The sequence below is a fragment of the Salvelinus alpinus genome, chromosome 14, assembly GCF_045679555.1.
Source record: "Salvelinus alpinus chromosome 14, SLU_Salpinus.1, whole genome shotgun sequence".
Lineage (NCBI taxonomy): Eukaryota > Metazoa > Chordata > Actinopteri > Salmoniformes > Salmonidae > Salvelinus > Salvelinus alpinus.
The window spans coordinates 49,038,682-49,052,897 of record NC_092099.1 but is presented as its reverse complement, the minus strand read 5'-3'; the positions used below and the strand labels follow the sequence as shown (position 1 = coordinate 49,052,897).

Here is a 14,216-nt window from a genome sequence, read left to right as displayed (position 1 = left end):
AGCTGAAGAAACAGGTTAGCTCTGGCAGGAAGGTTCATTACTCAGCTGCTGAAGGCTGGTACACACCACCATGGGAGCAGATGAGTGCAGCATATCAAACCAGAGTCTGAGCCACAGAGGAAGCATCGTTTACGGACCCCCACCCCCCCTCCCCAAGAGAGCAGGATCATTCTGGTTGTTATAGACACACGTACTGTAGCCAAGGTCCAAATAACCTGGGTTCAATCACACTCCAAGTCATTGAAAATCTAGTTACAGAACGTAGATTTATATGCAGATTAATTTACTGACCTGTGAGCCTTGTTGTTAGAGCTAAGAGCAACATTTTAAAATTGTCTAAAACGGTGCTGACGTGCAAACAGGACCGCATCAGGGATTTATCTGAAAATATCTCTTTATAAGATGCCCATGAGGTGGAGATAGTTTATCTCCATCTTAATTCAATAATAGCATTATAGTTAACTAATCCTGGATGAAGATCTTTTGAATATGATCTCCTAGTATTACAGCCAACAAAACTACCCGGCGGCTCTGAAATCAGTAACACTTTATTTTATTTACCTTTTTGTAATACAAGTAAATGGTTTTAATTCGCCAAATTAAGCATATATATATATATATATATATTTTTTTTTACATATTCATAGTAACATTTGATGTTTAAAAATGGTGTCATCTGACTTTTAGCTCTAACTATGGAGCGTGATGGGCTATCAACTCAGTTCCAACTGCATCTGAAAGAGAAGACTCCCGACCTGGTATAGACTATTGACTGGAAGGTTAATATATATATATATATATTATTATTTATTTTTTTATGTTGTAGTTATAGTGGCTGCCACGCCTCCCAGGGGGCAAATCTGGGGTGGCTCCATATATATATCATTTTTTTTCAGGGTACATAGATCTATCTACCTCTGGTGCTTATATCACAAAGTGCATTATTGTTTCAATATTTTTAGCTTTGTATATAAAAGAGAGCATTTTTATTCCTCAATATTAACACAGAAGTAATTTTTTTGTCGGTAACTAGTTACTGAACAAAGTCCTAACATTTTTGAAGGATAGCGCATTCAGGGTTAAGACTGCTACAAGAAATTAAAAAAAGATAACTTTCCATTGTAACTCACCATCTCTTCTGTTGATCTTGGAGAAGTGTGGAGCATAACTGACAGAGGACTGAGAGGAGCTCACAAAAGAGCCCTGGGGCAGCATGGATACCAACGGGCCATTGCAGATATCTGTAAGAATAAAATAGAGAGTACATTAGTTCATGGTTGGGTACAATATGTAGAGCTTTAGGACCAGCATCATCTGATAGAGCAAGGGTGACAAACATAAAAAATGTATATATATACACACAATGTGTGTATGTGAAAAACCCCTTGGCGTTTTTCCTATTTTGTTGCATTACGGAAAAGTGGTGAGTGTATATGTATTCACCCCCTTTGCTATGAAGCCCCTAAATAAGATCTGGTGCAACCAATTACCTTCAGAAGTCACATAATTAGTTAAATAAAGTCCACCTGTGTGCAATCTAAGTGTCACATGATCTGTTACATGATCTCAGTATATATATACCTGTTCTGAAAGGCCCCAGAGTCTGCAATACCACCAAGCAAGGGGCACCACCAAGCAAGCGGCACCATGAAGACCAAGGAGCTCTCCAAACAGGTCAGGGACAAAGTTGTGGAGAAGTACCAACCAGGGTTGGGTTATAAAAATATATCCAAAACGTTGAACATCCCACGGAGCACAATTAAATCCATTATTAAAAAATGGAAAGAATATGGCACCCCAACAAACCTGCCAAGAGAGCCGCCCACCAAAACTCACAGACCAGGCAAGGAGGGCATTATTCAGAGAAGCAACAAAGAGACCAAAGATAACCCAGAAGGAGCTGTAAAGCTCCACAGCAGACATTGGATTATCTGCCCATAGCACCACTTTAAGCCGTACACTCCAAAGAGCTGGACTTTACGGAAGAGTGGCCAGAAACAAAATCATTGCTTAACTTCTCTGCGCTACGGATCCCTTTAGCGGGATAATTTTCCTAAACAACCGCTGAATTGCAGGGCGCAAAATATTACTAAAAATATTTATAATCATGCAATCACAAGTGAAATATACCAAAACACAGCTTAGCTTGTTGTTAATCCACCTATTGTGTCAGATTTTGAAAATATGCTTTGCAGCGAATGAAATCCAAGCTTTTGTGAGTTTATCAATCAATGCTAGAACAGCTAGCCCCAAATTAGCGAAAGTCAGAAAAGCAATAAAATGAAATCGCTTACCTTTGATAATGTTCGGATGTTTGCACTCACGAGACTCCCAGTTACACAATAAATGTTATTTTTGTTCGATAAATATTACTTTTATAACAAAAAAATGCCATTTGGGTTGCGCGTTATGTTCAGAAAACCAAAGCCTCGTTCCGTTCGAAGAAAATTCCAAAAAGTATCCGTAATGTTCGTAGAAACATGTCAAATGATTTTTATAATCAATCCTCAGGTTCTTTTTAACAAACATAATCGATAATATTTCAACCGGACCGTAACCTATTCAATAAAAGAGAGAAAGAAAATGGAGAGCTACCCCTCTCGCGCGCAGGAACTAATCAAAGGACACCTGACTACTTTTTAAAAATATCGCTCATTTTTCAAAATAAAAGCCTTAAACTATGTCTAAAGCCTGGTCAGAAGCCATTGGAAATGGCTTAATCGGAATGGCCGATTTAAATCGGGGCCGATTTCAAGTTTTCATAACAATCGGAAATCGGTATTTTTGGGCGCCGATTTGCCGATTTTTTTTATATATTTTTTATTTATATATATATATATATATATAAAAATATATATATATATTTTTTTTTACACCTTTATTTAATCTTTATTTAAGGAATCTGGTTGATACCCCTTTAAATGGAAGAAAGACGGGCAAGGAAACACAGATTTAAAAAAAGAAAATCACGTCCGGGTTAGATTTCCTCAGGTTTTCGCCTGCAGAATCAGTTTTGTTATACTCACAAAACAATATTTTGACAGTTTTTGGAAACTTTGGAGTGTTTTCTATCCTAATCTGTAAATTATATGCATATTCTACGATCTGGACCTGAGAAATAGTCAGTTTACCTTAGGAACGTTATTTAAAAAAATAAGAAGAGGTTAAAGAAAAAATTAGCAAACACGTTTGGTGTTTGTGGGAGACTCCCCAAACATATGGAAGAAGGTCCTCTGGTCAGATGATACTAAAATGTAGCATTTTGGCCATCAAGGAAAATGCTATGTCTGTCGCAAACCCAAAACCTCTCATCACCCCGAGAACACCATCCCCACAGTGAAGCATGGTGGTGGCAGCATCATGCTGTGGGGGTGTTTTTCCATCGGCAGGCACTGGGAAACTGGTCAGAATTGAAGGAATGATGGATGGCGCTAAATACAGGGAAATTCTTGAGGGAAACCTGTTTCAGTCTTCCAGAGATTTGAGACTGGGACAGAGGTTCACCTTCCAGCAGGACAATGACCCAAAGCGTACTGCTAAAGCAACACTCGAGTGATATAAGGGGAAACATTTAAATGTCTTGGAATGGCCTAGTCAAAGCCCAGACATCAATCCAATTGAGAATCTGTGGTATGACTTAAAGATTGCTGTACACCAGCGGAACCCAGCCAACTTGAAGGAGCTGGAGCAGGTTTGCTTTGAAGAATGGACAAAAATCCCAGTGGTTAGATGTGCCAAGCTTATAGAGACATACATCAAGAGACTTGCAGCTGTGATTACTGCATACGGTGGCTCTACAAAGTATTGACTTTGGGGGGGATGAATAGTTATGCACGCTCAAGATTTCCGTTTGTTTTGGTCTTATTTCACAATTAAAAATATTTTGCATCTTCAAAGTGGTAGGCATGTTGTGTAAATCAAATGATACAACCCCCCAAAAATCAATTTTAATTCCAGGTTGTAAGGCAACAAAATAGGAAAAATGCCAAGGGGGTGAATACTTTCGCAAGCCACTGTGTAAATATATATATATATATATCATTGTTTTTTTAAGGGAAAAATGCAAACAATCTAAAATGACTAAAACCAAATCGAAACTGTGTATTAATGATAATGGACCTACAGTACCAGTTAAAAGTTTGGACACACATTCTACATTATAGAATAATAGTGAATTGAAATGCATTTCCCGGTGACTACCTCATGAAGCTGGTTGAGAGAATGCCAAGAGTGTGCAAATCTGTCATCAAGGCAAAGGGTGGCTACTTTGAAGGATCTCAAATATAAAATATATTTTAATTTGTTTAACACTGTTATGGTTTCAAGAATGATTCCATATGTGTTATTTGATTGTTTTGATGTCTTCATTATTATTCCACAATGTAGAAAACAGTAAAAATAAAGAAACATCCTTGAATAAGTAGGTGTGCCCTAACTCTTGACTGGTACTGTACATTTATACAATCTTAAAATAATTGACTCTGTCCTGCTAACTAAAAATCACAGAAATGACAGTCAGAGAGCGTCAAATATAAAACCAAATATGGATAGAGGAATATTTTTAGTAAATATTGATGGCTAGAAAATATTAACAATTATTACAGACAGGACCTTGATTAAGACTGAATACAGCAAAAAATGAGGTTGACACCCTTGTACTAGAATATGATTTGCCTGCAAAACTGCACCGCTCAGTTCATCTACTACTTGTTAGACAGAGCATTTTAACAATAATGCTACTTTAAGAATAATAACTGAAACGGAATTATCATCTTGACTTCTGTTCACCATTTTGTGGAAAAGAATGTTTGACTGCAAGTACAGCACACTATGGGGTCTAAAGCCATGTATTGCTAAAATAGGGGGGGTTGCCTCACTTATCCACTTCATAAATCTCTCCCCAGCAGTCCATTAACTCAAGCAGTGACCCTTCAAAAGAGGACAGTAGAATTCACAACACAATCGGCAGCCCTGTGTGTATGTGTCTGTATGTCAATCGTGTTCCCCTAATCCATCAGTGTGAGATTAGAGTACTTCCAACAGGCAGAAGGAGATTAAGAGGCCAGTGATCTGAACGTGTCGGCCTCATCTTCCACTGATACAGCCTTGCCCGCCAGGCCCCAAAAAGAGCAGTGAGCGAGGCTGAGCTAGCCCTGCCCGCCAGGCCCCAATCATCCCCCTCTTCAAATGGGGAAACACTCTAGACCCAAACTGTTACAAACCTATATCGATCCTGCCCTGCCTTTCTAAAGTCTTCGAAAGCCAAGTGAACAAACAGATCACCGACCATTTCGAATCCCACCGTACCTTCTCCGCTATGCAATCTGGTTTCCGAGCTGGTCATGGGTGCACCTAAGCCACGCTCAAGGTCCTAAACGATATCATAACTAGAGGTCGACCGATTAATCGGAATGGCCGATTTAATCGGGGCCGATTTCAAGTTTTCATAACAATCGGAAATCGGTATTTTTGGGCGCCGATTTGCCGATATTTTATATTTATTTTTAATTTTTATATATATATATTTTTTTTTTACACCTTTATTTAATCTTTATTTAACTAGGCAAGTCAGTTAAGAACACATTCTTATTTTCAATGTAGGCCTAGGAACGTTCTGCCTCAGATTTTTAACCTTGTCAGCTCGGGGGATCCAATCTTGCAGTTAACTAGTCCAATGCTCTAACACCTGATTACATTGCACTCCACGAGGAGCCTGCCTGTTAGCGAATGCAGTAAGCTAAGGTAAGTTGCTAGCTAGCATTAAACTTATCTTATAAAAAACAATCAATCAATGACTGTCATTGCTCCAATGTGTACTTAACCATAAACATCAATGCCTTTCTTAAAATCAATACACAAGTATATATTTTCAAACCTGCATATTTAGCTAAAAGAAATCCAGGTTAGCAGGCAATATTAACCAGGTGAAATGGTGTCATTTCTCTTGCGTTCATTGCACGCAGAGTCAGGGTATATGCAACAGTTTGGGCCGCCTGGCTCTTTGCGAACTAATTTGCCAGAATTTTACGTAATTATGACAGCATTGAAGGTTGTGGAATATTTAGACTCATGGATGCCACCCGTTAGATAAAATACGGAACGGAATAAACGTTTTGTTTTCGAGGTGATAGTTTCCGGATTAGTCAAAGGTATATGGTTTAGAGAGAAATAGTCGACGCGTTATAATTCCTGTAATAACTTGCGGCTGAATTTGAAAGGGGTTCCTTCGTTATTTTACCGTTCATGTCTTCCATAGAGAATGTCTTGATCTACTTCAAATAAGGTCTGTGTTTCGTGCAGGCTTAAACCGCCTCGACGTTTTGATACCCGTGTAAATCTCACTAGGATAAGGTAACGTTTGTCAACATATTTTCATAAATCCACTCTACAATTTTTTTTATCTTCGCTTATATTTAGCCAATATTGATCAGAGTTACCTTGTCCTATGGATATCTACACAGTTATAAAATTGGCACGGTGATGTAAGCCTACACGAAACACAGACCTTATTTTAAGTGAATCTAGAAATATCCTATGGAATAAATGAAGGAACCGCTTTTCAGATTTTGCTAAAAGGTGTCATGGGAATTATGACTCGCACTTTGGTTGTTAATTCTTACCTGCATATAGAAATTAAAGTTTTTGTTTTCAACATTCATCACAGGTAACTTAAACTCTATTTTTATTCAAACAGTTGAGAGTATTTGTCTCCTAAGCAGACTCTTCAGTATCATTGTCACTTCAGAGCTGTGTGCGTGTGTGTATTTATGTATTATATTAAGTTAAAATAAAAGTGTTCATTGTTCATTCAGTATTGTTGCAATTGTCATTATTACAAAAATGTGTGTGTGTGTATGATATATATATATATATATGTATTTTTTTTTATAAATCGGCCGATTAATCGGTATCGGCTTTTTTTGTCCTCCAATAATCGGTATCGGTATTGAAAAATCATAATCGGTCGACCTCTAATCATAACCACACTCGATAAAAGACAGTACTGTGCAGCCATCTTCATCGACCTGGCCAAGGCTTTCGGCTCTGTCAATCACCATATTCTTATCGGCAGACTCAACAGCCTTGGTTTCTCTAATGACTGCCTCGCCTGGTTCACTAACTACTTCTCAGACAGAGTTCAGTGTGTCAAATCGGAGGGCCTGTTGTCCGGAACCCTGGCAGTCTCTATGGGGGTGCCACAGGGTTCAATTCTTGGGCCGTCTCTTTTCTCTGTATATACCGCTCTTGCTGTGGTTCATTCTTTGATCCACCTCTACACAGATGACACCATTCTGTATACATCTGGCCCTTCTTTGGACACTGTGTTAACAAACCTCCAAACGAGCTTCAACGACATACAACACTCTTTCCGTGGCCTCCAACTGCTCTTAAATGCTAGTAAAACGAAATGCATGCTCTTCAACCGATCGCTGCCCGCACCCGCTCTCCCGACAAGCATCACTACTCTGGACGGTTCTGACTTAGAATATGTGGACAAATATAAATACCTAGGTGTCCAAAGTTAAATCCAGAATTGGCTTCCTATTTCGCAACAAAGCCTTCTTCACTCATGCTGCCAAACATACCCTCGCAAAACTGACTATCCTACCGATCCTTGACTTTGGTGATGTCATTTACAAAATAGCCTCCAACACTCTACTCAGCAAACTGGATGCAGTCTATCACAGTGCCATCCGTTTTGTCACCAAAGCCCCATATACTACCCACCACTGCGACCTGTATGCTCTCGTCTGGTCCTCGCTACATATTCGTCGCCAAACCCACTGGCTCCATGTCATCTATAAGTCTTTGCTAGGTATAGCTCCACCTTATCTCAGCTCACTGGTCACCATAGCAATACCCACCCATAGCACGTGCTCCAGCAGGTATATTTCACTGGTCATCCCCAAAGCCAATACCTCATTTGGCTGCCTTTCCTTCCAGTTCCCTGCTGCCAATGACTGGAATGAATTGCAAAAATCACTGAAGTTGGAGACTTATATCTCCCTCACTAACTTTAAGCATCAACTGTTAGAGCAGCTTACCGATTGCTGCAGCTGTACACAGCCCATCTGTAAATAGCCCATCCAACTACCTACCTACCTCATCCCCATATTTGTTTTTGTATTTTTCTGCTCTTTTGCACACCAGTATTTCTACTTGCATATCCTCATCTGCACATATATCACTCCAGTGTAAATTGCTAAATTGTAATTACTTCGCCACTATTGGCATATTTATTGCCTTACCTCCTGACTTCATTTGCACACACTGTATATATATACTTTTTTTATTGTGTTATTGACTGTACGCTTTTTTTATCCCATGTGTAACTCTGTGTCGTTGTTTTTGTCGCAATGCTTTGCTTTATCTTGGCCAGGTCGCAGTTGTAAATGAGAACTTGTTCTCAACTGGCCTACCTGGTTAAATAAAGGTGAAATACATTTTATTTTTAAAGAGCGGGGTGGAGCTAGCCCTGCCTGCCAGGCCCCAATAAGGGCAGTGAGCGGGGTGGAGCTAGTCCTGCCTGCCAGGCCCCAATAAGAGCAGTGAGAGGGGTGGAGCTAGCCCTGCCTGCCAGGCCCCAATAATGGCAGTGAGCGGGGTGGAGCTAGTCCTGCCTGCCAGGCCCCAATAAGGGCAGTGAGCGGGGTGGAGCTAGCCCTGCCTGCCAGGCCCCAATAAGGGCAGTGAGCGGGGTGGAGCTAGCCCTGCCTGCCAGGCCCCAATAAGGGCAGTGAGAGGGGTGGAGCTAGTCCTGCTTGCCAGGCCCCAATAAGAGCAGTGAGAGGGGAAGAGCTAGCCCTGCCTGCCAGGCCCCAATAAGGGCAGTGAGAGGGGTGGAGTTAGTCCTGCCTGCCAGGCCCCAATAAGAGCAGTGAGAGGGGAAGAGCTAGCCCTGCCTGCCAGGCCCCAATAAGGGCAGTGAGAGGGGTGGAGCTAGCCCTGCCTGCCAGGCCCCAATAAGGGCAGTGAGAGGGGTGGAGCTAGCCCTGCCTGCCAGGCCCCAATAAGAGCAGTGAGAGGGGTGGAGCTAGCCCTGCCTGCCAGGCCCCAATAAGGGCAGTGAGCGGGGTGGAGCTAGTCCTGCCTGCCAGGCCCCAATAAGAGCAGTGAGATGGGTGGAGCTAGCCCTGCCTGCCAGGCCCCAATAAGGGCAGTGAGAGGGGTGGAGCTAGCCCTGCCTGCCAGGCCCCAATAAGAGCAGTGAGAGGGGTGGAGCTAGCCCTGCCTGCCAGGCCCCAATAAGGGCAGTGAGAGGGGTGGAGCTAGCCCTGCCTGCCAGGCCCCAATAAGGGCAGTGAGAGGGGTGGAGCTAGCCCTGCCTGCCAGGCCCCAATAAGAGCAGTGAGAGGGGTGGAGCTAGCCCTGCCTGCCAGGCCCCAATAAGGGCAGTGAGAGGGGTGGAGCTAGCCCTGCCTGCCAGGCCCCAATAAGGGCAGTGAGAGGGGTGGAGCTAGCCCTGCCTGCCAGGCCCCAATAAGGGCAGTGAGAGGGGTGGAGCTCCTTCACTGCACCACAACTCTTCTTTGTTTTTCCACAGAGCAGTGATCACTCCTGGATCATCATTCTGTGGCTGCTAAAGAGGATCCCAGGCCATAATAAGAACTGGTAACATCTTGATTACAATAATCACTGTAGTCTGTCCATCATTTTATTATCCATCACCATACCCATCAGTGGTGGAAAAAGTACTAAATTGTTCTACTTGAGTAAAAGTAAAAATGCATTAATAGAAAATGACTCAAGTAAAAGTAAGTCACCCAGTAAAATATTACTTGAGTAAAAGTCTAAAGGTTTTTGGTTTTAAAAATACTTAAAGTATCAAAAGTAAATGGAATTGCTAACATGTACTTAAGTATCAAAAGTAAAAGTATACAGAATATCTAATTTCTAATATTAAGCAAACCAGACAGCAAATTGACGGATCGCCAGGGGCAAAATCCAACACTCAGATATAATTTACAAATGAAGCATGTGTGTTTAGTGAATCCGCCAGATCAGATGCAGTAGGGATGACCAGGGATGTTCTCTGTTTAGTGAGTCCACCAGATCAGATGCAGTAGGGATGACCAGGGATGTTCTCTGTTTAGTGAGTCCACCAGATCAGATGCAGTAGGGATGACCAGGGATGTTCTCTGTTTAGTGAGTCCGCCAGATCAGATGCAGTAGGGATGACCAGGGATGTTCTCTGTTTAGTGAGTCCTCCAGATCAGAGGCAGTAGGGATGACCAGGGATGTTCTCTGTTTAGTGAGTCCGCCAGATCAGATGCAGTAGGGATGACCAGGGATGTTCTCTGTTTAGTGAGTCCTCCAAATCAGAGGCAGTAGGGATGACCAGGGATGTTCTCTGTTTAGTGAGTCCGCCAGATCAGATGCAGTAGGGATGACCAGGGATGTTCTCTGTTTAGTGAGTCCGCCAGATCAGATGCAGTAGGGATGACCAGGGATGTTCTCTGTTTAGTGAGTCCGCCAGATCAGATGCAGTAGGGATGACCAGGGATGTTCTCTGTTTAGTGAGTCCGCCAGATCAGATGCAGTAGGGATGACCAGGGATGTTCTCTGTTTAGTGAGTCCTCCAGATCAGATGCAGTAGGGATGACCAGGGATGTTCTCTGTTTAGTGAGTCCTCCAGATCAGATGCAGTAGGGATGACCAGGGATGTTCTCTGTTTAGTGAGTCCGCCAGGTCAGATGCAGTAGGGATGACCAGGGATGTTCTCTGTTTAGTGAGTCCGCCAGGTCAGATGCAGTAGGGATGACCAGGGATGTTCTCTGTTTAGTGAGTCCGCCAGGTCAGATGCAGTAGGGATGACCAGGGATGTTCTCTGTTTAGTGAGTCCGCCAGGTCAGATGCAGTAGGGATGACCAGGGATGTTCTCTGTTTAGTGAGTCCGTCAGATCAGATGCAGTAGGGATGACCAGGGATGTTCTCTGTTTAGTGAGTCTGCCAGATCAGATGCAGTAGGGATGACCAGGGATGTTCTCTGTTTAGTGAGTCTGCCAGATCAGAGGCAGTAGGGATGACCAGGGATGTTCTCTGTTTAGTGAGTCCGTCAGATCAGATGCAGTAGGGCTGACCAGGGATGTTCTCTGTTTAGTGAGTCCGCCAGATCAGATGCAGTAGGGATGACCAGAGATGTTCTCTGTTTAGTGAGTCTGCCAGATCAGATGAAGTAGGGATGACCAGAGATGTTCTCTGTTTAGTGAGTCTGCCAGATCAGATGCAGTAGGGATGACCAGGGATGTTCTCTGTTTAGTGAGTCCGCCAGATCAGATGCAGTAGGGATGACCAGGGATGTTCTCTGTTTAGTGAGTCCGCCAGATCAGATGAAGTAGGGATGACCAGGGATGTTCTCTGTTTAGTGAGTCCGCCAGATCAGATGAAGTAGGGATGACCAGGGATGTTCTCTGTTTAGTGAGTCCGCCAGATCAGATGCAGTAGGGATGACCAGGGATGTTCTCTGTTTAGTGAGTCCGCCAGATCAGATGCAGTAGGGATGACCAGGGATGTTCTCTGTTTAGTGAGTCCGCCAGATCAGATGCAGTAGGGATGACCAGGGATGTTCTCTGTTTAGTGAGTCCGCCAGATCAGATGCAGTAGGGATGACCAGGGATGTTCTCTTGATAAGTGTGTGAATTGGACAATTTTCCTGTCATAAAGTAATGAGTACTTTTGGTTGTCAGGAAAAATGTATGGAGTAAAAAGTACATTATTTTATTTCGGAATGTAGTGAAGTAAAAGTAAAATAGTAAAGTAAAGTACAGATACCCCCCAAAAATACTTAAGTATTACTTTAAAGTATTTTTACTTAAGTACTTTACACCACTGATACCCATTACATCACATTTTGTTTTGGATGACGTCCATGTTGGAGCTATCCTCCTAGAAACATTTCCACTGACTAATGACCATTCATTTGGTAGACAACAACGTCATGTTGAAAATGACATCAGAAGGCTGTTTGATACTTTGGAAGTGTCTTTGAGGGCAGCCCACTGCATTTCATCTGACCTACATTTGCAGCACTTAGATCACTTGCGAGCAAATTTTGCTGAATGTTGATTTACAGATTGACTGAAGTGGATCAAGCTGTTTTTTTAGATATAAACATGCAGCGCTATAGCCACAGATGCTCAACATCAGAGAAAAGTCCCAACATAACTTCACAAGGAAATATACATTAAAGTTTTAATCTCAATGTTATTAAACATTTTGTGACAAATCTGTTAAATGTTATCAGTTTCGAGTTTCATTCTTACTTGACATTTTAATCCATGCTCACTACTCACTCTAAGCATGACTCTCTCTCTCTCTCTCTATTGATATCTCTATCTATTTATCTATCTATTGCATCTATGTCTATTTCTATCTATCTCTCTCTCTATATCTATTTATATCTCTATCTATTACATTTCTATATATTTATATATCCATCTATATCGCTATCTATTTATATAGATATCTATATCTCTTATTATCTCTCTCTATCTATTAATATCTCCATCTATTTATATCTCTCTCTGTATCTCCATCTATTTTATTCTCTATCTCTCTAGCCATCCATGTCTTTTCATATAATCTCACACAATCCATCAGGCTCTGGGGGTCATGGGGCCCCTTCCACACAAAGCCACCACCTTTGATCCTGATGGCCTTCTCACAATCCAGGGACTTGGCAACATCCTCATAAATGTCAGGTTAGTCTTTCACCTCTGTAAAAGGACCTGCTCCATTACACCAACATATAAAACACATGCAGTATGAGACCTTGGTACAGTGCAAAGGGTAAACCAATACAACTGTTATGCCACAGCAGCAAACGTAAAGCAATCGGTAAGGACATAACTCTTACAGGTACCTGAATACAAAGACAATATCGGTAGTTCACTTATAATAATACTTGTTTTATGAACAGTGTTTTTGTTTATAGCCTCCATCTAGTTTTTTCCACTGAGATAAAATGCTGGGTTGTCAATCAGGAAGAATTATGGTCAAAGGATGATTTGCCTGTAAAGCTGCTCTGCTCGGTGCCTCCTTGCCCTTGGATAATTTAAAATCTCTCCAAGCTATGAATGTGATCGTGCCACGGCAAACTCGCTATGCAAAGTGGATGAGGTTTAAATCTTAAACCACACACACTCATAAGCGTGTTTGTGCACACACACAATTTGAGAGAAAGGACATAAACATACATAAAGAAAGCCAGGCCTTTCTATAAACTCAGAGCTCAGATCCTGACAGGGCATACTGTAGCAGCACTGTGTGATGTGAGAACGCACAACAGTCAGAGACATCTTGATACCTCCAGGCTAGTAGAACATAGCTGGGGTTATCAGTGATTGTGTTTGGGATAAAAATAAAAGAAGCAGCACTTCTCTTCACCCCCCTATGTTCCCCAAGGTGTGCCATCATGCAGTTATGCATGGTAAGATGGATGGCTGTGAACACATTTAGATGCACACAGTGAGCTCTCTCCTTCCTCTTTGGCCTATACGCTGTACACCAATTAATAACAAGGACCATAAAGGACATATTTTGTCATGTAAAACAATGACCCGTATCTCATTTAGTCAAATCAAATCAAATGTAATTTGTCACATGCTTCGTAAACAACAGGTGTAGACTAACAGTGAAATGCTTACTCGCAGGCCCTTCCCAATAATGCAGAGAGAGGAAACATATAGAAATAATAGAAAAATAATAACTTGGCTATTTACACGGGGTACCAGTACCGAGTAGATGTGCCTGGGTACGAGGTAATTGAGGTAGATATGTAATCTGCTTTACGTTTTAATGTACAGAGTTGCTGGAACACAATTCAAAATACATTTCAATTTGATGTTCTGGTGCTGTTCAGGCAATTTAAAGTATTGATTGGGAACTTATTTGTGGAGGAACATAACTGTTTTTCTGGATGATTTGTGATGTTTTATTTGTGCTTCCCATGACTGTGGTTTTGTATTTAGATTAGATTGATAGATTGATAGATAGACAGATAGGATATAGTTTGGGTATAATGTGTATATTTACGTTGTATATACAGTGCACATTTGTAAAAGAGACCTAGGTCTCAATAAGTCTTCCCTGTTAAAGGTTAAAAACAAATATTAGGTAGGAATAAAGTGACTAGGCACTTTATAGCAGCAGTGTGTGTGATGAGTCAAAATACACAGATAGTTAAATAGTTAACTAATAGCTACCCGGACTAACTA

The 14,216-nt window shown here is 41.6% G+C and overlaps 1 protein-coding gene across 6 annotated transcripts in view; it reads right to left on the bottom strand.

The window, feature by feature from the left end:
• The window catches only part of LOC139539009 (contactin-associated protein-like 5), a 114,684-nt gene that overhangs the window by 75,588 nt on the left and 24,880 nt on the right, over window positions 1-14,216 (bottom strand). For all 6 annotated transcript variants that reach the window (XM_071341663.1, XM_071341665.1, XM_071341661.1 and 3 more), the window contains exon 2: window positions 1,131-1,241. In XM_071341663.1, the coding sequence (XP_071197764.1) occupies window positions 1,131-1,241 (111 nt within the window). The remainder of the gene's footprint in view (window positions 1-1,130; window positions 1,242-14,216) is intronic.